Source organism: Geotrypetes seraphini, chromosome 5 (assembly GCF_902459505.1).
Source record: "Geotrypetes seraphini chromosome 5, aGeoSer1.1, whole genome shotgun sequence".
Taxonomy (NCBI): domain Eukaryota; kingdom Metazoa; phylum Chordata; class Amphibia; order Gymnophiona; family Dermophiidae; genus Geotrypetes; species Geotrypetes seraphini.
In genome coordinates, this window is record NC_047088.1 from 244,366,795 (window position 1) to 244,393,776 (window position 26,982).

At 42.2% G+C, this 26,982-nt stretch overlaps 1 protein-coding gene across 3 annotated transcripts in view; it reads right to left on the reverse strand.

Moving 5' to 3' along the window:
- The window catches only part of CEP70 (centrosomal protein 70), a 109,872-nt gene that overhangs the window by 26,219 nt on the left and 56,671 nt on the right, over nucleotides 1-26,982 (reverse strand). For 2 of the 3 annotated variants that reach the window (XM_033945309.1, XM_033945308.1), the window contains 5 exons: nucleotides 24,052-24,126; nucleotides 21,478-21,595; nucleotides 11,602-11,700; nucleotides 9,771-9,941; nucleotides 3,096-3,242 (listed from right to left, as the gene is read on the reverse strand). In XM_033945309.1, coding sequence (XP_033801200.1) covers nucleotides 3,096-3,242; nucleotides 9,771-9,941; nucleotides 11,602-11,700; nucleotides 21,478-21,595; nucleotides 24,052-24,126 — 610 coding nt within the window. The remainder of the gene's footprint in view (nucleotides 1-3,095; nucleotides 3,243-9,770; nucleotides 9,942-11,601; nucleotides 11,701-21,477; nucleotides 21,596-24,051; nucleotides 24,127-26,982) is intronic. The other variant, XM_033945310.1, reaches the window with a different exon arrangement.

A 26,982-nucleotide genomic window follows, 5' to 3' on the forward strand; every position in this document is an offset into this window, starting at 1 on the left:
ACAGATGAAAGCCTTGCTTGCTGATTGGTCCGGCGGCACGGCCGCCGGACCAATCAGCAAGCAAGGTTTTCATCTGTGTACGTGCTGAGCTCACTGCTCAGCATGGCTATTTCCCGCCGCGACGCCGGACTTGTAAGTTGCATGCCTGCGTGACACACTACCGGAGCCACGGCAAAGGTGGAAAAGAGCCGCATGTGGCTCTGGAGCCACGGGTTGCCGACCCCCGCGGTAGACGGAGGGACCACACGGAGTCACCCACCGTACCACCCGATTCGGGTAAGCGCAGGTATCGGTGGGTGGCTTATTTGCGGGGGGGTGCCTTATTTTACAATTTTTTCTAAAAAGGGGGGGCTGTCTTATTTGATGGCCCTGCCTTATCATCGGGGAAACACGGTAGTTACTATTCTGTTTGCCACTATTGCAATATGTGATTTCTGGAAAAGACATGAAATAAATCCTGGTTCAAAACACCATCTTTGGAGTCAACTGAGTATGAAGTTATAAAAGTCTGAACTGCTTATTTGGCCACCTAGTATAAGCCAGCCCAAGCTTTGGTCCTGTGCAATAAATTTGTTTGTGAATCCAGTTTCCACTCCACAGGGTAACCATAGGCAGTTGCCTTTGTAGGATACTTGAACCTGGGGTTATACTTGCTTGCACAGTACTGAAATGGTGCATGCCTTACTCAAGTATCCCTTGCAGAGTCCTGCTTACCCTCTCACCTGGTATAAATTTTTTTTAAACAACCCTCTTAAAGAGGGGTTCTCCACAGAGTAAAGAAATTCAGAAAAACTTATTTTACTTTAGAAAATGTTACAAGTAAATATTAGCTGACCACTTGACACATTCTTGTTCCACTATAGAAAGCCACCAACTGAAGTATTTAAAAAATGTTGAGAACATAATAACATACTGGGACAGACCAAAGGTCCATCAAGCCCAGTATCCTGTTTCCAAATGCGCCCAACGCAGGTCAGAAGCAAGATCCCAAAGAGTAAAACTGATTTTATGCTGCTTATCAAAGAAATAAGCAATGCATTTTTCTCCTCCATCTTAATAATGGCTTATGGACTTTTTTTTTATTTTAGGAAGTTATCCAATCCTTTTCTAAACCCTTCCATGCTGCTTTCATCACATTCTCTGGTACAAAATCCAAAGTTGAGTGAAGAAATATTTTTTCTGGTTTGTTTTAAATCTACTAATTAGTAGCTTCATTGCATGCACCCTAGTTCTAATATTTTTGGAAGGAGTAAACGAGCGATTCACATCTACCTGTTCCCCTTTACTCAGTATTTTATCATATCTCCCCTGAGCTGTCTCTTCTCCAGGCTGAAAAGCCCCAGCCTCTTGAACCTTTCTTTACAGGGAAATTGTCTCATCCTCTTTATCATTTTCCTTACCCTTTTCTGTCCCTTTTCTAATTCTGCTATATACCAGAGCAACACACTGTATTTGCGGTATGTTTGTACCATAGAGTGATATAAAAGCATTATAACATTCTCATCTTTGTTTTCCAATCATTCCCTGTTAATTCCAACCATTCTATTTGCTATCTTAGCCAACGCTGCACAATGAGCTGAGGATTTCAATATAGCCTCAATGAAGACACCTACATATAAACTTTCTTTTTTGGTGGTTCAACAAGTTTCTCCTATTCCTTTAAACTTCTAGTTCAGTCAGAACAAGGGCTGGGATCTGATACTATGAGCTATCATTTTCCCAACCACCACAGGGGATATTTTATCTTAATTTATATTCCCCTTAATTCACCTCGCCCAGTCACCACGATGAGTGTCTTTGGCAGGGAGCATGCACCAAGGCTGTTTACATAACCAAGAAATTACTGGCACTATATCCAGTGGTTAGATGACTGGGAATCCCTCTCTCCAGGAGCTGTGAACACTATTTCTGCAGCATCCACAGTCTGGAGAGCACAAGACTTATCCTCTGGTGCATATGTGACTTTTTTTTTTTTTTTTTGTAAATCTTTATTCATTTTTAAAACTTTCAACAAGTGTAACATAAGATACAATCATTTTCTACTTTAACATCACTTAATATATCACCAAATTCTAACTCACATCAAATATCACCCTCCCTTATACCCAGCAATTGTTCTTAAACATAAGAAATCATAAAATATTCCCTCCCCCCTCCCCACCCTAGGTATGTATGAACAAAGGGAGAAAATAATAATATTCATTCTGTACAATATTTTGTTAATGGCTCTCAAACATCCTTAAATTTCTTAAAATGCGCCTGCAGAATGGGAATTATAACAATTTTAAAAAGATCTGGGGGCCATTGGCAAATTATTGTAATGATTAGACATCATTTTCCACTGATAGTATATTTATACATAGGGAGGAGGGGGGATGGTATAAAGTTCTATTTAAAGGTTAATCAATAAATAAGTTTATAATATTTATATGATATTTTTGATTGAAATATTTGAGGGGAGGGATTAATTTATGTATTTATGATGACATTAGTAAGAAATTCAAGTGATGTGTCAAAAATTTTTTAATGATGTAATATTGTTGTAAGATGATAAAGAATTGGAAAAAAAAAATGTGCCTGCTGTATAGCTATTACCCGTTTCATTTTAAAGATTTGGCATAACAAAGTCCACCAAAAATTATAATTCAGCAGATCCCAATTTTTCATAATTTGCTGTATGGCAACCCCTGTTATGATGAGCAAAAGTTTATTATTATTAGAAGAGATCTGACTCTTGGCTTTCATGGAAGAACCAAATAACACAGTGTCGTATGATAATGCCACCGGATTTTCCAACAGATTATTCACTTGGCCCCAGATGGATTTCCAAAAACTAAGTATTTATGGACAATAGAATAGTAAATGATCTAATGTCCCAGCTTCGAGATGACAGTGCCAGCATCTATTAGACTTAGAGCTATCTAATTTCTATAAACGAACTGGCGTCCAAACTATGCTGACGCCGTACATCTCATCCTTCAAGCCCAAATTCGTGGCCATTGAGACGCAGTATGACTTTCTATTACAGCATTTCTCCAGTTAAAATACCTGGCCTGTAAAAGATCTGCAAACTTAACAAAAAGGAAACGTCTTACCTGTCTTTTATGATCTATTTCCTCCAAGATTGTATCCACAATGAGCAATAGATCCTCCACCCGGAAATCTTCATGAGCGTTCTGTGGATCATCAACCGGCAAGTGTCCCAACCTCAGAGCTACCGTTTGCAGAGATTTGTGCAAGTCCTTCAAACCAAACATATTCACAATTAAAACGGATCACTTTAAGAATTTTAAATACGTACTAATGTAGCTGGGAGTTCAAAATAATCCCAACTGAGTATGTCCTCTGTTTGCCCGTCTTCAGAACTGTATCATGCACATGCAGGGTAATTCTATAACTGGGCCTTGTGCGCAAGTGCTGAGACAATTGGTTATTTCAACATATTTATGAGTCGGACTCGTGAGTTTTGAGTTTTCAGCCAGAGGGAGTAATGACTGTATCAACATAGCTGCTATTATTTCGTGGGAGGGGGGTTGGTTTTTTTTCCAAATCTTTATTATTTTCAAAACTTACAGTAAGTGCAACCATAAATACCACATTTTTTACATCAAAAACACACACTTAATATTCCATTAATATCCATTACAGAATTAGTCCCCCCTCCCTCCTGAACAATCACAATGCAATCACATAAAATATCTATACACTTCTCCCTCCGGATTCACGGGGGATAGGGGCAGAGCCAGACTGTGAATGGTGAAATACCGCGATTATCTTCTGGTCTGGCTCTGACCCACCCCCGCCTCCCTCCTGCCTTCCCCCCAGCATCCCGGCCTTACCTGGTGGTCTAGCGGGCTTTCAGGGCAGGAACGATCTACCTACGCGCCTGCCCCGTGCAGATCGCCAATAGGAAATAGCTGCCGTGAGTTCCTGTTGTCCAGTGGTTCCCAAACCCCCCAGGCCAGTCGGGTTTTCAAGATAGCCCTAATGAATATGCATGGAGCAGATCTGCATTCCTGGCATCTCCATTATATGCAAATCTCTGTCATGCATATTCATTAAGGCTATCTTGAAAACCTGACTGGCCTGGGGGTCCTCCAGGACAGGTTTGGGAACCACTGCGTAGTCTCTCAAGACTACGACGGGAACTCCCCACAGCCATTTCCTATTGGCGATCTACACGGGGCAGGAGTGTAGGAAGATCGCTCCTGCCCCGAAAGCCTGCTAGACCACCAGGTAAGGCCGGGACGCCGGGGGGAAGGCTAAACTGTGGGGGGGAGGTCTTTTTTTCCCCCTCCCCAAAAAATTGCGAATATGTGAAATCGCGATTGCCGAAACTGCGAATGGGGAGGGGGAAGTGTATGTATAATTTCGTTTTATATTGAAGATTGACATGTGGTTTTGTAAAATTCATATTGCTATTTTTATACTGTGAACCACTTTAATACTATTGTGTTAAGAGGTATATTAAACCACTAAATCAAATCAAACTTAAGCACATAATTGCATTATGCACTATTCTATTCAGTAGTGCTTAAGCGCCTTAGGGGCCCTTTTACAAAGCTGTGGTAGAAAGTGGTCTTAGCGTGCCCTTAAGCGAGTCATTCCCACATGCTAAGGCTATTTTTACCGCTGCCGGAAAATGGCTGATTTCAGTTAATGGCCACGAGTTAATGTTGCCATTAGCACACAGCCCCTACCACTACCACTTCTGATCATTTTCTATACCACTTCTAGACATACACAGCACTGTACACATTATATGCCCCTAGTGGACTCACAACCAAAGGTCAGGGGTGGGGAACGAAGGCCGCAATCCAGTTGGGTTTTCAGGATTTCCCCAATGAATATGCATGAGATCTATTTGCATGCACTGCCTCCATTGTATGCAAATAGATCTCATGCATATTCATTGTAGAAATCCTGATAACCCGACTGGAAACATGAAAGCATTTCAGTGGTAGTTGAAGACAAAGAGGTGACAAAGCAGTTTGAATTTCTTTGTAGTGGGAAAGAAAGCCAAGGTCTTTGATAAGTAGGAGACAGAGAGGTACAAAGGGCTAGATTCACTAATCTGCCCAATCGTGACCGACCCGGGCAGGGCCGATTGATTCAGGAACCAAGAACATTCAAATGGGGACGATCGGAGGCACGCTCCCATCCGCCGACCTGGATCGCTAGGTAGCGAACCCAATGCATGTGCAGACCATCTACTTTGCCTGTAGATGGTCTGCGCATGTGTTTGCTGTCTGTTGTTTTTTTTTGTTTGTTTGTTTACTTTTTTTTACTGACCCCCGACTCTCCTGCTCTCTGCCGCCCTTCCCCGCAGTACCAGCCCGTGGTTTTAACCCGCGGGTTTAAAGCGGGTTAACACCACGGGCTCGTGCTTCAGGAGAGGGCGGCAAGAGAGCAGGAGAGTCGGGGGAGCCAGAGAGAGTCGGGGCAGGCAGAGAGCAGGTCGTGGCAAAGAGCAGGAGAGCTGGGGAGCCAGAGAGAGAAGAGTCGGGACAGGCAGTACTCCGAGTGGAGCCTCAGACAGAAAAAAAAAAAATAGCACCTTTAGCAGGGCGGCCAGAGCAGAAGAATTGGGGCAGAGAGCAGTTTTTTACACAAGCGACTGGTCCTCACCAGTTGCTTGTTCTTGATCGGCCAGCCAGTCGGTATGTCAGGAAAAAGGGTAGTGAATCGTGTCCTTCCTGCTTTGCATGCCAATTCCCCTCATTTGCATGCATGGATCGGGATCGGATCGCTACACAGGTCAGTGAATTGAGTCGGAGGGAAATCAGGTCGCAAAGGCCTCACAAACCGATCGGTACACGATCGGTTTGCTTAGTGAATCTAGCCCAAAGTGTGTGGCGCGGTGGTTGAAGCTACAGCCTCAGCACCCTGGGGTTGTGGGTTCAAACCCCGCGCTGCTCCTTGTGACCCTGGGCAAGTCACTTAATCCTCCATAGCCCCAGGTACGTTAGATAGATTGTGAGCCCACCGGGACAGATAGGGAAAATGCTTGAGTACCTGATTGTAAAACCGCTTAGATAACCTTGATAGGCGGTATATAAAATCCTAATAAACTTAAAACTTAACTTAAACTTAAAAAAACTTAAACTTAAATTCCAGGAACGTAATACTTTTGAAATCAAAATGATAAAATATTTTGATACCCACTGGACAAAACTCAACAAGGATCTTGGCTTTCTTTCCAACTACAAAGAAATTCAAACTGCTTTGTCACCTCTTTGTCTTCAACTCAACTGAAATGCCTTCATATTTCCCTTGTATACACTGATTTTGCCAACATTTGCTTATTTCTGATCTGAGGAGGAAGGGGTTACCGTATTTTCACGCAGATAACGCGCACCCGTGTAAAACGCGGGTCGGCTGGGGGGGGCGGTCGGAGGTTCTTGGGGGGGGCGGTCGTTGGAGGGAGGGGGGTTTGTGTCGAGGGCAGGAGGGCCTGGGATCCCTCCTGCCCGTAATGTAGTGCGGGGTGGGGGTAGGGGGTCGCCGTGGCCAGGAGGGTTTGGGCTCCCTCCTGGCCCGATATTGTCGGGGAGTTGGGGAGTCGGCCGGGCAAGAGGGCTTGGGCTCCCTCTTGCTCCGATCGTGGATGCGGGTGCGGGTGGGAGCGCGTGCGAGCGGTCGTTCGGGGTGGGGGTGCGAGCGGTCCTGCTGGGGGGGGGTGAATCGGGCGTCGGGCGGGGTGGGAACTATGTAAAAAAAATTTTTGTATACCGCGCTCACGCGTATAACGCGCGAGGGGTATGCGCGGTAGGTAAAAACGCGTATAACGCGCGCGTTATATGCGTGAAAATACGGTACCTTCGAAAGCTAATCATAAACTACATTAAAGGGTCCTTTTACTAAGGCATGTAAGCCGATTTAGTGCATGAATATAATGGACGCGTTAGCATTTAACACGCGCTAAATTGGCTAGCGTGCCTTAGTAAAAGAGGGGGTAAGTTAGTCCAATAAAAAAGGTATTATTTTTGCCTTTATGTTTTTTGTTGTATTTCTACATGTTTCCACAATGAGACTGGGTGTTTCACATAGATTTTTGGATGCTGATCACAGAAATGACATCAACATTTTTCTATAATGTATGGTTTTCCAGAAATTTACAGTACATGACTACTAAGGGCTCCTTTTACGAAGCCGCGTTAGCGGTTTAATACGCGCTAATTTGCCGGCTGCGCTAGCCACTACCGCCTCCTCTTTGAGCAGGCGGTAGTTTTTCGGCTAGTGCGGGGGTTAGCGCGCGCTAAAAATGTGCATGCGATAAAGTTGCTAACGCGGCTTTGTAAAAGGAGCCCTAAGTGAACGCTGTTCAGTTTAAATATATTGCGATATCATTTTACTTCTATTAAGGTGAAGTTGATGAACAGCAAGTTATTGCACGACCTGGTTAATTAACAGAAAATGTTGCAGAAATGTATTAATCATGCTGATACTTTGTGCTATGTTGGCGGCAAGTTAGAAACATAGAAGATGACGGCAGATAAGGGCCATAGCCCATCAGGTCTGCCCACTCTACTGACCCACCCCAAGTCTACTATCCTAGGGATCCCACTCCCGGTGACAGGTTCCCTTGGCTTAACCCTCTAAGGCAGGGGTGTCAAAGTCCCTCCTCGAGGGCCGGAATCCAGTCGGGTTTTCTGGATTTCCCCAATGAATATGCATTGAAAGCAGTGCATGCAAATAGATCTTATGCAGATTCATTGGGGAAATCCTGAAAACCCGACTGGATTCTGGCCCTCGAGGACCGACTTTGACACCTGTGCTCTAAGGGATCCCACAAGGGCATCCCATTTGCTCTTAAATTCTTGCACGCTGTTTGCCTCGATCACCTGCCGGGAGCTCGTTCCAAGGATCAACCACTCTCTCGGTGAAGAAATATTTCCTGGTGTCGCCATGAAATTTCCCGCCCCTGAGTTTGAGCAGATGCCCTCTTGTGGCTGAGGGTCCTTTGAGAAAGAGAATCTCTTCTTCCATCTCGATACGGCCAGTAATATACTTAAACGTCTCGATCATGTCTCCTCTCTCCCTACGTTCCTCGAGTGAGTACAGCTGCAAATTTTTCAGCCTTTCCTCGTAGGATAGATCCTTAAGCCCCGAGACCATCCTGGTGGCCATCCGTTGCACCGACTCTACTCTCAGCACATCTTTTCGGTAGTGTGGCCTCCAGAATTGCACACAGTATTCCAAATGAGGCCTCACCATGGTTCTGTATAATGGCATTATGACTTCAGGCTTCCGGCTGATGAAACTCCTGCGGATGCAACCTAACAACTGTCTTGCCTTAGATGAAGCCTTCTCTACATGATCAGCAGTTCTCATGTCTGCGCTGATGATCACTCCCAAGTCTCGTTCTGTTGAAGTTCTAGCTAAGGTCTCATCATTCAAGGTGTAAGTTCTGCACGGATTTCTGCTGCCGAGGTGCATGATCTTGCATTTCTTAGCGTTGAAGCCCAGCTGCCAGGTCGAGGACCAAAGCTCCAACAAATGTAGGTCCTGTGTCATACTATCAGGTGAATTGCCATCTCTCACTATATTGCATAGTTTGGCGTCGTCAGCGAATAACGTTATCTTACCTTGAAGCCCCTGAGTTAGGTCCCCTATGAATATGTTGAAAAGGAGCGGGCCCTGCGGTACTCCACTGGTCACCTCTGATGTTTTGGAGAGGGTACCGTTAACTACCACCCTCTGAAGTCTGCCACTCAGCCAGTCATTGACCTATCCTATGCCGCTATTAAGATGTTTTATTGCATCTCATGTTGACATAGTAAATAGCATACTGTACCTGCTTGAATATTTTTACTGCTGTAATTCTCTGTTGCCTATTTTCAACTTATTCTTGCTGTACAAATATGGGGAGCCTAACTTTTGTGTTGATTACCAACTTCACATCCAAAATACAGTTCCTAGGCCACCTTCACCAATGGAGTCATGATTCTTTGCGCATTCAGCAAAGCTTTCGATAGTGTCCCGCATCGCAGGCTGTTGAGCAAGATGAAATCAATGGGGCTGGGAGAAAGACTAACACTGAATATCCAGATTAGTGGCGATACTCTTAGGCAGGGCAGGATTAATTCATCGAGGGCCCCTAGGCACACAAGTACACTGGGCCCCCCGCCCCGCCCCACCCCACCATGTGCCCAGGTGGAAACAGGAAGCTGCGTCAGAGGGAAGCTTTGGGCAAGAAGCACCGCTTGCACAATTACAGTTTCCATTGCCTTTCTTATCCATGTTGCTTGCTTGTCTTACTTTCCATCGATGGGGGAGGGCTGTGTTGACGATTGGGGTGGGGCCCACGCTGCCGATCGGGGGGGCCCTTGTTGCCGTTCGATGCTGGAGGGGCCCATCGCCGTTTGGAAAAAACAATGTTGATGCCCTCCTTCATCGGGCCCCCTGACCATTTCGGGCCCTAGGCACGTGCCTACTTGGTCTATTGGTTAATCCTGCCCTGCTCTTAGGTTATGAGTATACGGCCAATATTTAAGTGGTCCTACATGCCCAGTTAGCCATGCGGACACCAAGAATGAATATTGCAGTAGCCCGCATAACCTCTAGTTCTACTCTGATGCCACACCCAGACTGCTCTGCTCAGGTAGTACCATGGAGAGTAGAGAGGATATACAGAGATGCTGGCAGGAACTACTCTTGTCTAGTTAAATCCTTTTGAAAATTAGACCCTATACTCCTGCCATAAGCTTGTCTTCTTAAATGCCTTATACGAAATCTTGGGGATAATGTGTTTAATATTTTACCATTACCTTCAGCGATTGTAGCTGGTCTGCCCACATCATTATTGTAGGAAGAAGGTGCTCAAACCCAGATCCTTGCATGCTGTCGTTATCGCAGCCTAGATGCGATCTTGATCTCTGTTTATATAGTAACTGAGGAGCTCCTGGACCACTTACAACAGAATTTAGTTTGGCCAGAACCTTTCAACATAACCAGAAAAGTTACCACTGTAGAAAACACTTGGCAATTTGAAAACATGCAAACATAAACGCACACAAAAATGAAGTCATTTCTACGTTATTGAAGCAGTCATGCAGTTGGCCTAATAATGAGCATGGTCTTAAAATTGACATTACCAAAACGTATACAGTCATTTACCATCAGTATTACAAAGCACATACCAAAGACATCTGTTCTGTTAAGCATATCAAACTGACAAACATAACAAAAAAAACCCATACAGTAAATTTGGTTTGGTGTGCTAGAGCAGTGTTCTTCAACCTTTTTACACCTATGGACCGGTAGAAATAAAAAAATTATTTTGTGGACCAGCATTAGTCCGTGGACCAGCGGTTGAAGAACACTGGGCTAAGTCATAGGCCAGACCCCGCCCATCTCTACCCAATCTCCACCCCAGACCCCGCCCCCATAATAGTACTAATTGTAACACTATTTTTTCCATTCATTTTTCAGATACACAATATAATCTTATTAACAACACATAATGGTTAACCACAAAATTAAACTACACAAAGCACATTGACAGCAGATGTAAATTCTCAAAATTGACATAATTCAATCACTAAATTCAAAAATAAAATCATTCCCCCCTACCTTTGTTGTCTCCTGCTCCCGCCTGGCCATTTTATGCTGCCCCCGATGTTATCTTCAGGTTAGCTCCCTCTTCCTCACCAATACAGTGCTCAAAGCTGTGGGCAGCGGCTCCTTGTGCGTCCCTATGCCACATCTGGAAGCCTTCCCTCTGACATTGCAACGTCAGAGAGAAGGCTTCCAGTTCAGGCGCAGGACACGCATAGGAGCCACTGCCCGTGGCTTTGTGCACTGAATCAGTGAGGAAGAGGGAGCTGGCTCGAAGATAACGCCGCATCGATTGAACCATGGACAGGCAGTTGAAGAGCACTCTTTTGGGCCTGATGCACGTGCTGACCACAGGCTGATACTGCGGGGAAGGGCGGCAGAGAGCAGGAGAGTCGGGAATCGGTAAAAAAAGTACAGAAAATTTCTGTTGCCCGGTGGCTGAAGAACACTGTGCTAGAGTCTCTCCTGCTCTCTTGCCGCCCTCTCCTGCAGCACGAGCCCGTGGTGTTAACCCGTTTTAAACCCGCGGGTTAAAACCACGGGCTGGTACTGCGGGGAAGGGCGGCAGAGAGCAGGAGAGTCGGGGGTCAGTAAAATAAAAGTGGACCGACAGAAAATTTCTGTGGACCGGTGGTTGAAGAACACTGTGCTAGAGAGTTTCTTAAACTGTATACGTTCATGAGACAACTGGTTTCATCCAATTCCTAGTTGACTCTTCTAGTAGCCAGGTCAAATTTAAGAATGCAGTTGAAATATTTTGGAATACAGGATTTTCTCATTCTTGTTGTTCCATCCTTCCTCCTCCTTCTCAGCTGACTGAACAATGTGAACTCTTATGCTTAGGAAAGCGAGACAGACTCCGATGCTGTTCTTGGCCAGTCATAACATTTCTCCACAATTAATGGTCACGTCTCCTCTATATAGTGTGCAAGGTGCACCCAGGATCTGGAAACAGGTTTGAATGCAAACCCCAGTTTTCTTATAAGAGCACACAACATATAACTAATTCATTGGTCACTTTAATACATTATCAGCAGGTACCTTGTTATAGTTCAAAGAGGCTTCTGCTTGTTTAGTCCTCTTGGATGCAACACAGACCAGATCTTTTAAATCTTGGACATCTAACTCTTTACAAACATCCTGTGAAAGAAATGATTACAGAATAAATATCTTGTTTTTTCCTGGTACACTTGTTGTAAGTTGTAAAAATGAATAAAGATTTATTTAAAAAAATAAATAAATATCTTGTTAAGAAAAAATAGCTTATCAAGAACATCATAATGTGATTTGGGGCCAACAGTTAATTCAGGCCTTAAATTCTTTTCAAAAAATCTAGCATACAGCAGCAGATAGCTCTCTTAATTTTCCTTTCAAAACCAAAGTTGGCGAGCAGGATGGGAGGATTAGAGAGTTGCACAGGGACAGAAATCCCACCCATCCCCGCCCGTCCCCGCCCGAATCCTCTCCATCCCCACCCATCCCCATCAGGATCCTCTCTATCCTCACCCATCCCCGCAAGGAATTACCTCCATCCCTGCCCGTCCCAATAAAAAGCAGCAATTACTTCTGACAGGATCATCAATTCCACAGTTTCTTTTGTGTTTGCGCTGCTGTTTTCCTTGTGGAATCTCTTTGGTGGAACCCTTTTTTTGTTTTCTGTTCAGATAATTAACTTATAAACCCCCTCTTTTACTAAGGCTGACGTGTCCATTATATTATATGGACGAACCCTACTTCCAAAGCCTCCCATCCCCGGGGGAGTCCCGTTGGCTAGAAGGGGGGCCTCGTGGGAGTCCCGTGGGTTAGGGGGGATTCCCTCGATCCCCGTTCCCATGCAGACCTCTAGGAAGGATCCCCTCCAATAAGGGTTTCCCCCTCCAGAATCTGCCATAGCTGATTTAATGCCCTCAATATAGTGTGTCAGCATCCTCTGTAGCATCTGTCTCTGAAGCAACTGCTTCCTTGAGTCACCTATTGCTGTGGCTCTGGAAACCATCAGTCTCTCTCTCTCCATTCTCACCCTGCCTCTAGCAATCTCCCTCATGTATGCCCAGCAGCCCTGCTCAACCTCCCCCTCCCCCCCAACTTCTCATCCCCAAGCAGTTGCCTCAAATCCACCCTCCTCTGAAAACTGACTAAGGAAGAGTTCCTAAATTTAGTTTCCTCAAACGTGGGTGGTTCTGGGAGCAAAGTTGGGATGAAGGGGGGAATTCAAGCACTTGGGCACTGATTTTCAAATCTAGGAAAATGAATTGCTGGTCTAAATTTGGGATTCTACATTTTGGGAACCCCTACGTTTGGCTAAAAATCTAAGTAAATTTAGAAAAATACCCCTAAGATCTGAATACTTCTCCAAAGGACACAAACAACTGCCTTTGGTATGAGGTAGAATTGATGAGGATTTAACAAGAGTAGGAGCTCCTTTTACGAAGCCGCATTAGCGGCTTCAGTGCGCGCAACTTTTCATCTTGCGGTAACCCCCACGCTAGCCAAAAAACTACCACCTGCTCAAGAGAAGGCGGTAGCGGCTAACACGGCCGGCAGTTTAGCGCGCACTATTACGCGTGTTAAACCGCTACTGCGGCTTCGTAAAAGAAGCCCTAGGATTCATCTATTTTGCCAATATAGATTCTCTTCTTTCTGCATTTGCAAAATATATCATTTATGTTTCCAAAGAAAACAGATAAAAAGTAGTCTTTTTAGTCGAGTGTATCGCAAACTGTGTGCCTCCTGAGATTTCTGGTGTGCTGCGACATACTGGCGAGGAGGAGAGTCATCCACACCGGCTGCCTGCCTACAGGACGTGCCCCTCGCGGCATGAGGCATGTCCTGTAGCAAATCAGCCGGCGTGGACGACGCTCCTCCTGGGCGGGATCTCTCCTCTTCTCCCTGCACCTCCCGGATCCCTGTAATGGCGGGGTTGCGGCAAAATGGGCCTCCACGCATGCGCGGACATGATGATGTCACGCATGCAAGTGACGTCATCGCATCAACTTCCAGGTGCCTTTCGGCCGGGGCACTGCAGTTAAGTGTGACGACGGCCAGAAAAGTTTGCGGGACACTTCTCTAGTCACAAAAAAGAGAGCGCTTACGATATATGAAATAGCAGCTACTAGGAAACATCTGAATAAGAGTTACAAAATAATCAGTTTATCATTTGAAGAGAATGTTTTTAGGAAAGACTCATCAGAGTTTGATGTTCCCAGAAGGGACAGTCACTAGCTAGCCTGGTATATAGGTGTCCTGTTGTGGGTTCTCTGGTTGTTGTTTGACGGATTTATAATCCATTACAAAATGCTTCAGAGAAAATATTAGAAAAAACCCACAAAATCATCAATATGCATAGCTGTCTCATTATAATGGCTACTATCCAGTTTCTTACCACCTATTTTAATTTTTATTATTAATTTACTGATGTTAATTTAAATTATTAATAAATATATTATCAAATTATATTATAAGTGCTCAGTCTTGATTCGATCGGCGGAAGACACAACTGAGAAGAGAGAACGCCAGCATGATTGCATCTAATAGACTCAACAGCATACAAGACTCCTTCTGAAGAAGCCATTGGGGTGAAACTCAGGACTGAGTTGGGGAGCAACACAGCACTATTGCACTTTAATTTGGATGGCACATACTCACCGGCATTTCACTAGCTAAGAAGAAATCTTTTTTTAAAAAAATTTTCAGTTCACGACAACAAAGCAAAGACCTTCTACAATGGAAAAGATAAGTGCTATATTTCCGGTTTGCATTTGATGATTGAGTATTTTTTTTTTTTTCAAATCTTTATTCATTTTAACATATACATCAAGGGCCTGATTCTCTAAAAGTGCGTCCCGATTTTAGGCAGCTGTAGGCGTCCTACAGCTGTCTAATCAGCCAATCGGGATGCACGTTTTTTAAAAAAAATGCTCCCCAGGCAGGCCGCCTATATTGAAGGCGAGGCCCGCAAGACACCTAGGCCCTGATTCTGAATAGGACGCCCGGGAGAGGCGTCCTATTCAGAATCGGCCTAAACTAAACCCCGATTCTGTAACCGGCATCCATGTTACAGACGCGGGTTAGATTAGAAACAGCCCGCTACACTTATCGCGGCAAGGGATCTCTCTGCCGCTATAAGTATAGCGGGCCGCGACCCCCTGACCAGGAGGGTGCCCAAACCCTCTGCCCGGAGACACGCACCCCCCCCCCCCCCCCGACACTACCGACCGCCCCCCCCCGACATTACCGATCCCCCCTCCTCCCCCCGACAATATCGATAGCTGGCAGGAGGGTGCCAAGTTTCCAAGTTTCCAAGTTTATTGGTTTTTAATATCCCGACCATCAAACAATTGTCTGGCCGGTTAACAATCAGCTTAAAAAAAAGAATTAATAGTAATAGGATGTGAATGGAAATATCTTAAATTAAACATAAATGACAAAGACTTGACATACTTGAATGTGAGGAAATTGTGGGGGAAGGGAAAAAAGTTACATTGTATAGAAGAAATGGAGAGAGTGGGGAGGGGATGAACATGAGGAGGGGGGAACGTTAATGTAATGAATAATGGATACTTGTCTAATGAATGAAAAAGAGCATTTTTTTTTTTTTTTAGGTTTGGTTAAATGCATCCTGAAATAAGAATGTCTTTAGATTTATTTTAAATTTAGCAAGTTGTTGTTCATCTCGGAGATGTTGTGGCAGTGAGTTCCACAATGTTGGGGCGGTAACAGCGAAATTGGTTTTACGAGTATAATAAGAGTCTTTTAGGGACGGTATAAAAAGGAGCTTTTGGTCTGAAGATCTCAAAGTGCGCGGGGAACTTTGAGGTATAAGAAGCTTATCAAGAAAAGTTGGTTGATGTAGAAGTTTGATTTTAAATGTGAGAAGAATGATTTTGTAAGTAATACGGTAGGAGATGGGAAGCCAATGAGCTTCCTTTAAAAGAGGGGTGACGTGGTCATATTTGCTTTTTTTATAGATAAGTTTTATAGCGGTATTTTGTATTAGCTGGAGGCGTCGTAGTTCTTTTTGTGAGAGGCCGTTAAGGAGGGAATTGCAGTAATCTAGGTGAGAGATTACCAGAGAGTGGGTCAAGATAGTGATAGAGTCAGTGTTCAGAATGGATGTTAAAGATCTGATAATGCGGAGTTTAAAAAAACATACTTTTACTACAGAGCTGATATGCTCATGGAAGGTGAGATTGCTATCGATGATGACGCCGAGTAATTTAATTTTTGTTTCCATTTGTAATGGAGTGGATTTGATAGAAATAGTTCCGAGTAATGATTCTGATTTTTTGATGGGAAGTAGAAGTACACGAGATTTATTTATGTTGAGTGCGAGTTTGTTTGTATATAGCCAATCATGTATGTTATCCAGTTTATTATTTATGTCTTTTGTATCTGAAATATTAGTAGTATTGATAGGGTGGAGGAGTTGAATATCGTCGGCGTAGGCGAAAATGGTGAATCCGATGGATTGGGCTAGTGTAAGGAGGGGAGAGAGAAATACATTGAATAATAAAGGAGATAGTATAGAACCTTGTGGTACCCCGAAAGTTTGTGATTTGGCTGAGGAAGTTTCATTTTTTACGCAGACTATAGAGCTGCGTTCATGAAAATAAGATATGAACCAAGAGAGAGCAGAGTCAGTTATGCGGCAGTCTTTTAATCTTGAAATGAGGAGAGAATGGTCGATAGTGTCGAAGGCAGCAGAGAGGTCTAGAGAGATTAGAATAACAGATTTTTGGTGTTCATGGTAATATTGAATGGTTGAAGTGAGACCTAGTAAGGATAGTTCAGTAGAATGTGAAGAACGAAAACCTGTTTGACATGGATGTAGTGCGTGAGTTTTTTCAAGAAATTCGGTTAATTGTGAGTGGATAATTTTTTCGGTAATTTTGGAGAGTAAAGGAAGATTTGCAATGGGACGGTAGTTTTTGGGGAGAGAGGGATCTAGGTTATATTGTTTGAGTTTAGGGAATACAAGTGATGTTTTCCAAGTGGTGGGTACTAAGCTTTCTGAAATTGATTTGGAAATCATTGCCCAGATAAAAGGGCCGAAGAATGAATAGAATTTTTTGAGTAAGAACGGGGGAATGTTCTCTAGGAGGTTATTAGGAGAGTTTAGAGATTGTAGTACGAGAAAAAGTTGTGCTAAAGAAGGCATTTTAAAGGTGGTACAAGAACTAAAAGACAGTTGAGTAGGTATATTGGGGGTTAGAGTGGAAGGGGCGGGTATGGACGGTCCAAGAAGGGATCTGATGTCTTTAATTTTTGATTCAAAAAACAAGGATAGTTCAACTGCGGAGGGTGAAGTTAAACTATGAGAATTTTGTTTTTTCCTGGAATATTTAGAAAGTGAGTGAGCGATAGTGAACATAGTAGAGGAATTTCGAGTAGTGGAGATAAGTTTCGAATAATATTCTTTTTTTGTCAGTTGAATAGTTGTTTTGTAATGGATAGCTTTTTCTTTGAATAGAACAAGGTGGGTGTTAAGGCGTGTTTTACGCCATTTATTTTCAGATGAACGAAGTTGTCGGCGGAGAAGAACTAGTTTGTCATTGTACCATGGTTGTTGTTTCTTTGAGGATTGGATAGAGGTAGGTTTTTTTATTTTTTGTTCTGATTCGGGTGACAGAGAATCTAATAATGATTTAGTGGATGTTTCCCATAAAGAAGCTTGTTCGTTTATAGAGAGAGAAGAAAAGTCTTCCAGATTTAAAGAAAAGGAGGTCTGGATTCCTGAAAGAGTTATGTTATCAAGATTGCGAAAGGTCTGGGAGTTTTTTGGTTGTTTTGTGTGATCAGTGTGTGCTTGAGTGTCAAGTTGCCAGGTTATGAGAGTGTGGTCTGACCAGGGAATAGGATGGTATTGGAGATTATAGAAGAGATGGTTAATAGAGGAGGAACAGAAAATCATGTCGAGGATATTGCCTGCGGAGTGAGTGGGCATAGAAATGAGAGGGGATAGAGATAGATCAGATGTTAGAGTGAGGAGTTCGGAAGTAATGTGATGATTAGGAGAGTTAAAATGGATATTAAAATCTCCGAGAATAATAGCATCAGAATAAGTAATAGTGAAATCGGATATAATAGTGGTTAGGGTTGATAGTGAGGTTATAGATACCGGCGGGGGAAAGTAGATGAGGAGAAAGTTAAGAGGAAAAGAGTATTTTAAAGTGAAGTGGAAAGTTTCAATCGGAGGAATAGAGAATGAGTTAGAGATATTTGATTGTAGAGGGATAGAGGAGTGATAGGTAATAGCTATGCCGCCTCCTCTTTTGTTTAGGCGAGGTTGGAAAAAAGCTTTGTAATTTAGAGGACAGGCTTGGGTAATATATGCTTCTTCTCCCTGTGTTAACCAGATTTCCGAAGACACCCCCCCCCCGGCGCTAACCCCCCCCCCAAACCTCCACTCCACCAAACCTGTTCTTAGAAGGGTCTTGCACGTCTTGAGCCGGCAGGCACGCCTCGTCGAAATGAAGTGGGCCCGCCCCTTCCCAGCCCATCCCGCCGAAGCCTAAGGCCTGATTGGCCCAGGCTCTAGAAGCCTGGACCAATCAGGCCTTAGGCATAGCGGGTCCGCCCATCCCCACTAAGTCTAAGGTCTGATTGGCAAATGTAGCTGGCCTACATTTTAAGCTTCTCCTCTACTAGGGAGACGCGTAGGGCCGCCTAGGTTCAGCCTAAGGCCCGCCTAAGGCCCTTAGACGAGCTTAGGCATCTTGCGGGTCTCCCTAGGCTCCCGGAGGTGCCTTCAGGCTTGCCTGGGGAGCATTTTTTTTAAAAAAACGTGCATCCCGATTGGCTGATCGGGATGCACTTTAGAGAATCAGGGCCCAAGTGTACATTAAAATATGAACACAACATATTACATTATCACTTGATAATTCCATAACAATATATACCTAAAAGATTTATATCCCACCCCCATATCATATCTATACATGAATAATATAATTCCTATGTATATTAATCAATTAAATTATGCACATATATATTGAATTATCATAACCCACCCATCCCCCAATCCCCCCCATTCTTTCAATTATCACATAAGGAAAAAGAATAATAAATTAACATTAATCATTATGATAATTTATTATTGGCATCCACACATCTTTAAATCTATTAAAATGACCATTTTGTATTGCAAGTAAACGTTCCATTTTGTACAGATGACACACTGAGTTCCACCAGAAGCTGTAATTTAGTCTAGAACAATTTTTCCAATTCAATGTTATTTGTTGTATCCCTACTCCTGTAAGGATCATCAAAAGCTTATTATTTACTGCAGATATTTGGTTTTTATTTCTCATACACATTCCAAATAAAGCTGTATCATATGACAATGCCACATGATTTTCCATAAAGAGGTTAACTTGATAACCAAAATGCCTGAATATATGGACAATAAAATAAAAGATGATCCAGAGTTCCAACTTCAATTTTACAATGCCAGCACCTATTAGACTTAGAGCAATCTAATTTTTGTAATCTAGTAGGGGTCCAGAATGCTCTATGCAACAAAAAGAACCATGTTTGTCTAATAGATGCCGACCTCGTACCTTTAATTCTCCAAGACCAAATACGTGGCCATTGAGATGCATTAATCTGATGATTGAGTATTTTTTGAATCATTAGTTGTAGTGGATTATAGTAAATATGTTTAGTTGGGTCAATCATTTTAATAAGAACAATGCATTATATGAAGGACGTATAAGCGCAGTGATGGTCCTGTAACAACTTGCTTTGGTTTCCATGTAAGATATACAAGACTGAGCACTTATAATATAATTTGATAATATATTTATTAATAATTTAAAGTGACATCAGTAAATTAATAATAAATATTAAAATAGTTGGTAAGAAACTGGATAGTAGACATACTGAAGTACCAACATAGTATATTCTGAACTCCTATAATAATAGGTATTATAATGGCTGTCAAGAGCACTAATGATCACATGAATCAAACTAAAAGTGATACTTTTAGTTTGATTCCTTAGTGATCTAATCCATTCCTTAGTGATCTCCCATCTAGATTACTGTAAAGGAGATCAGAAGACTTGAAATTATTCAAAATACCGCCATTAAAATTATTCATAAGAAAAGGAAATATGACCATATCACACCTCTATTTCAAAATGCCTACTGGATCCCCATTATCCATCGGATAACATACAAAATTTGTTAACATTTAAAACACGATCTATACACACCAGCATTCATGATCATCTGCTAATACCATACTCCCCAGTCAGATCGCTCCGCTCAGCAGATCAAAATCAAGGTTCCATCGGTTCGCAACATATTCTAATCTAATCTAAACCTTAAGTTTATATACCACATCATCTCCATGAGAACGGAGCTCGACACGGTTTACAAGAACTTAAAATAATGGGTAGAGAAGAAGAAAAAGGATTACATGAACTTATGTGTAGAAGGGGGGAGAGAAAGGGGGGAAGGATAGAGCTACAATTTGCTGAAAAGCCAGGTTTTCAGTTTTTTGCAGAATAACTGAAGGGAGCTCAGGTTCCGCAGCGGGGTGGTGAGGTCGTTCCAAAGACCTGTGATTTTGAAGAGAAGGGATTTTCCCAGTTTGCCTGAATAGTGGATGCCGCGTGGAGAGGGGAAAGCTAGTTTAAGCCTTTGGGCAGTTCTGGAGGAGTCGGGACTGGAGGAGTTGAAAGACAGTGGGATAAGAGGAGGCAGGATTCCGTGAATGATCTTGAAAGCCAGGCAGGAACATTTGAAATGGATTCTGGAGATTATTGGGAGCCAATGAAGTTTGGCAAGGAGTGGGGAGGCATGGTCAGACTTGCGTTTTGAGAAGATCAGTTTGGCTGCAGTATTCTGGATTAGCTGGAGTCTTAGAATACTTTTTTTTGATAGATTTAAGTAGATGGTGTTGCAGTAATCTAGTTTGGAGAGGATGATGGATTGGACAAGGATGGCAAAGTGTTGTTGGCTGAAGTAGGATCTAGCTTTCCTCAGCATGTGAAGGCTGAAAAAGCATGATTTTGCCAAGGAGTTGAGGTGGTCATTGAGGGAGAGAGAGGAATCGATAGTGATACCAAGGACCTTGCATGAGAACTCGAGCTGTAGTGTATCGCCTGTGGGTAGTGTGAAAAGTGTGGGCAGGTGTTCGAATTTTGGGCCGAGCCAGAGTAGTTTTGTTTTAGATTCGTTTAGTTTCATCTGTACCGAGAGGGACCAGGCACGGAGTCTCATTATGCAAGCTGTAATGTTTTCATGGAGGTTGGTGAGGTTCTGGTCAGTCTCAAGGAGGACAAGGATGTCAAGTGTAGATTGTTTCCAGGGGGGATAGTTGAAAGAGTTTCAGGGAGGACATGTAGATGTTAAAGAGAATAGGGGAAAGGGGTGATCCTTGAGGGACACCGCAAGATGGAGTCTAAGGAGTGGACATGGTGCCATTTGTGTTGACGGTGTAGGAACGGGAGCGTAAGAAGTTTGAGAACCACATTAGGACCTGGAAAACAATCTTCTCTGTTACAGCTCCCAAGTTATGGAACGCCCTTACGAATTATCTTAAAAAGGAAGATAACCTGAGCAACTTTCAATCTAATCTTAAGACTTTTTTATTTAAAGTTGCTTTTGCTATTTAACTTTTTTGCTTTAACACGCAGCTCCTGATTGGTGAGGCCCGACTTTAGTGCAGGAAGAAGCGGTCGGAGCATACCGCGAGTGATTTATTTCACTCGCCGGCGCTCCGGCTGCTCTCTCCTGCCCGGTCATTCGTGGTTGGAAAATACTGCAAGTGACTGGGACCGCAAATCGCCGACCGCGAATGACCACGGGAGCACTGTATATCAAAATAAAACTAAACTTGAAACTTGATTAATAATAGCAGATAAAGACTAGTTGGCCCACACAATGCCTGGAGAGTAAAACCTGTGTCTGTACCTGCAGGTAGTTTCTACAAAGTTTGGCCTTTAACTGGTCTATATCTTCCACTCGAGTGCTCTCCAGTTCTTTCTTCTCATCTGCCTTTTCTCCATCAACAAGTCCCCGAGTGCTATATCTAAAGGGAATGTGGAAAAGTGACCATTTTTAAATGAGCAGAAAACATAAGCACTTGAAAAAAGAAAGTCACAGCATACAATTATCCTACTTTATTGACTAGATTTTCTTTCAATCTGTAAAACAGAAAGGAACACATATTTTCAAAATTGTATTCTGCATTCCAAAGCCTCGTGGACTGCATTCTTGCTTTTCTACAACAGAGGTCAATGTTAATCTTTAGATTACTGAGTGCAGAGATACCTAACTCTGGTTTCTCAAACAGATTTGCATTACTGGATAGCCGAAATATGCAAATAAACTGGATCCTTATCTGAACGGAATAATGTACTGCAATAATGTATTCAAATATAGATACAAAAAACCTGACTGCTGCTATTGTCCGTCCATGTGGATATGTACAAAATGCAGGTCAAAAGCTAAGTTGCAGGAAGGAGTGGCCTAGTGGTTAGAACTATAGCCTCAGCATATTGAGGTTGTGGGTTCAAATCCCATTCTGCTCCTTGTGACCCTGAGCAAGTCACTCAATCCTCCATTGTCCCAGGTACATTAGATAGATTGTGAGCCCATTGCAACAGATAGGGAGAAATAATAATAATATAATAATAATAATTTTATTCTTATATACCGCCATACCTTTCGAGTTCTAGGCGGTTCACAATTACATTAGGATCCGCATTGACATGCCGATTTACAACAATTTATTAGCTTAATAACACAATTTAGCCGAACTTGGCTGATGAGGAAGGGGGTGGGTAGAAGAGAGGGAAGAAAGCGTTTAGGAAGGTGGGGGGAAGGTCGAACGAGGGGCAGGTAATGCCGGAAGGGGGCGATTACGGGTCTTGTTTGTTGAATAGGTAAGTTTTGAGTATTTTTCTGAAGCCGAGGTAAGTGGGGGCCTCGAGTATCATTTGGGCAAGCCATGGGTTCATCTTGGCTGCTAGGAAGGCAAAGGTTTTGTACCTGATTGTAAACTGCTTAAATAACCTTGATAGGCAGTATATAAATACCATAAATAAAAAAAATAAATGCTTTTTGTTTGGTGGGGTAGGGGGTGCTATCTGATTAGCTTTGCAGAGCTACACTACCCTCATGAAGTCAATATAAATTGATCTAGCGATCAAATTGCCTGAATATATAAGCAATTTAGCATGGTGGTGTTTTCAAAATTTTAGAGCTGGTAAGTAAAAGGAAAGGTAACATATGGGGAGGACACAGATAAACAGCAGCGACAGGAAGATTTATGCAAACTAATGGCCGAGAAAGCTATTTCTGGAGATCCTGAAAACGTGATGCTGCTTTGAAGAATCGGTTGACCTTCTTCGTTAAGTAGCTCATAGCTAAAAGGAAGGTTCTTATCCATCACCTTTCAGGAGCTGTTTGGCTTCACTGCCAAAGGCAGAGCAATCCAAACCTAAGCACACAGATGATATTATACTAGTCTTTAAGCCCGTTACATTAATGGGTGCTAGAATAGATGTGTCTGTCTGTCTTTCTTTCTGTCTCTCTGTCTCCTTAGCTGCTGTCTGTCTGTCTTTCTTTCTGTCTCTCTCTCTCTCTCCTTGGTCGCTTTCTTTCTGTCTTTCTCTCTCCTTGGCCGCTGATTGTCTATATTTTTTTCTTTGTCTCTCTCTCTTTGGTCGCTGTCTGTCTGTCTTTCTGTCTGTCTCTCTGGCCCCCTGTCTGTCTGTGTCTCTCCATGACCCCTTGTCTGTCTGTCTTTCTTTCTTTCTTGCTCCTTGGCCGCTGTCTGTCTGTCTGTCTGTCTGGCCCCCCTGTCTGTTTGTCAATCTTTCTGTCTGTGTCTCTCTCTGGCCCCTTGTCTGTGTTTTTCTTTCTTTCTCGCTCCTTGGCCGCTGTCTGTCTCTCTGGCCCCCTGTCTGTTTGTCAATCTTTCTGTCTGTGTCTCTCGTCTGTCTGTTTTTCTTTCTTTCTCGCTCCTTGGCCGCTGTCTGTCTCTCTGGCCCCCTGTTTGTTTATCATTCTTTCTGTCTGTGCCTCTCCATGGCCCCTTGTCTGTCTTTCTTTCTGGCTGTCTCTCTCCCTCTCTCCCTGGCCCTCTGCCTATCTCTCTCTGGCCCCCCCGAGCAAACAAAGATTGCTATCTGTCCTCCAGCACACCCCTCTCCCCAAAGCAGCCCCTTTTCCCTCTCCCCTTCCACTTCCCTGTGCAGCAGTAGCAGCCGGACACCTCGCAGCACCTTGAAAGACACCCTCCTGCCGTTGCTCTTACCACCACACGTGCTGCAAATCGCTGCATGCATCGCAAACCGCCACGTGCCGCAATTGTAACATGGCATGGAATCACAAATCACGGCAGCAGGAACCACGCCATTTTAACTGTGCATGCGCGGGTAAGGGTTTTATTATAGAGGATTACTACAGTACTCAGTTTCAATATCCTAAAAAATTAGAATAAAGGACAATCTATAGAAGTCCTAGTCAAATATAATTTACTTGATGTTATTCTGAAGCAGTAGTTTTTCCAGCCGCTTCACCTGCTGCTTGTACATCTTTAATTCTTTGGCAGGTCTAAAAGATTTAAAAAAAACATGGTTACCGACATGTAACAGAAGTTCTCTAAGGACAGCAGTTCACAAGTCACATATATGGGTTACATCTGCAACTAGGTTTGTTCAGCACCTTTAGATCACTTGTATTTATTTCCAATCCTCAAGGGTTGCTAAATGTACTCTTGTAACCCGTTCTGGGCTCCTTTGGGAAGGATGAGCTAAATAAATGAATGAATATATAAATAAACATTTATTGTTCTATTGTCCATTTATTTTGGCTTTTTGGAAATCAATATGGGGCCAAATAAATTGCTCGTTAGAAAATCCAGTGGCATTATCCTATGATACTGTGTCAATGAGAGCTAAAAGTCAAATATCATCTAAAAACAACAGGCTTTTATTAATAATGACAGGAGTTGCCATACAACAAATTACGAGCAATTGGAAGAATTGGATGAGGCTTAATTATAGTTTTTGGTGGAATTCATTGTGTCATGTGTATAAAATGAAAAGAATATTAGCCATTCAGAAAGGGAATTTTAAGAAATTTCAGGAGATTTGGGAGCCATTAGCAAAATATTGTAATGTTTAATTACTGTTTTTCCCTATAACATGCACATCCGGGAGGGGGGAGGTTGGGGGTCTGATAGATTATTGAATTTAGATATATTGGGGTTCATTATAGAAATTTTATGTGAAAAAGTAACAGAGTTATGTGAGCAATGGAATCCTTTACAATTATCTTGGTGGGGAAGAGTTCAAACTGTCAAAATGATGATATTGCCTGTGGTTTGCTATCAAATGGGAATGATACCAGTTTTTTTTCAGGGGTCTTTTTATAAAAAATTAAACAATATTCTTAGTAAATTTATTTGGCTGGGTAAAGCTGTAAGAATTGCTCTAGTGACTTTACAAAAACCAATTGAGGAGGGAGGGGTAAATTTTCCAAATTTTTATAGGTTTCATCAATCCTATATCTTGCACCAAGGTATGTATTGGGTCCTCCCAGAACTCATGGAGAAGCTTCCAGATTGGTTATGGTTGAAGTGGCAGCTCATGTCTCCTATCAGGCTTCGTCATCTGCTTAGCATTAAAATGCCTAGAATAAGGAAAACCAATAGGATATTAATGGACACATGGACAACATTAAAATATGTTAACAATTTAACTCCTATTACTATTCAAAAATCTACTTGTCAAAACATATGGCTGAACTCCAAGATACGAATAGGCGGTTTTATGATTGTCTGCAAGGATTGGATTGAGGCAGGAATACGTACTTTAAATGATGTTATTAATGATGGTAAGCTGCTGGAGTTTTCACAATTGCAACATAAATTTGGTCTTGATAAAAAACAAAGTTATAAATGGTTGCAATTGAAGCAGGCCATTCAGGCAGGGTTCCCTGAATGGAAGTCTTTAAATACTCATTTTACTCTAGAATTCTTATGCTTCCAGGCAGATTTCCTGGGTCACCAGGCCGCGCAATGGTATAAAACATTATCTGGCTATTTAAATAAAAAACCAAGGACTGTACTTAGAGATATTTGGAGCATTGAGATTAAGCATAAAATTAATGCATCTCAATGGCCTCGTATTTGGTCTTGGAGGATAAGATGTACATTGTTTGCGTCTATGAGGCAAACATGGTTTTTCCTCTTGCATAGAGCACTCTGGACCCCTGTTCGTTTACAAAAATTGGATTGCTCTAAGTCTAATAGATGTTGGCATTGTCATCTTGAGGCTGGAACCCTAGATCATTTATTATTTTATTGTCCTCTTATTAATAATTTTTGGAAATTGATCTGGGGACAAATAAATTGTATGTTAGAGAATCATGTGGCCCTGTCATATGACACAGTTTTGTTTGGGATGTCTATGAGGGCCAAAAGTCAAATCTCCTCGAATAATAATAAGCTGTTAATGATTTTAACAGGAGTTGCCATCCAACAAATAACATACAATTGGAAAGACTACAGGGGGTTGAATTACTGTTTCTGGTGGAGTTCGGTGTGTCATGTGTATGAAATGGAAAAAACATTGGCGATTAAGAGAGGATATTATAAGAAATTTAAAGATGTGTGGGGACCATTAATTGATTACTATAATAAATAAATGAATTTATCCCCATTTAGTATGTATAGGGTGGGAGGGTGGATGGGTGGGTTTTATGACATTAGGATGAGTAGTTACAAAAATATTTGGAAAGGGAGGGAGGGGAGGTAATTTATGGTATAAGATGATTGTAAAGTTTCAAGTGACGAATGTATAGTATGACTTGATTTATTGTACACTTGTTTGTATAATGTAAAAAGGAATAAAGATATAAAAAAATAAATAAATAAATAAAATTCTAGTACACGGAAAAAAAAAAAAAAAAATTTTATGTGATAGGCATTGTGATTGTTTGGGGGGGGGAATAATTTTTTTTTTTAATTCTTTATTCATTTTCAATTCATATAACAAGTGCACAACAATATATCATACAAGTAATTCCAATATAGCACCATAATATCTAACGCATAAGATCTAATAGTGTAAAAAACAAAAGCCCCCCATCCACTCACCCACCCACCCTTCATCACATTTTCAACTAAAATAAAGTGTACTATATATATATATATATATATATATATATATATAAAACATATGATAACCTGTCTTATTAATTTACATTCCATATCCACCCTACCCCTTGAGTGTGCTAACTATATTTAAAAAATAAAAGGAAATGAAAAGAACTGATGTCTATTCATCACAATACCTTACCAATGGCTCCCATATCTTTACAAAGTTATTGTAAACTCGTTATTGGAAAACGATGTTGCACTTTCTTATGATATTTTTTTATTTGGAATGGCTATGAGGAAGAAGA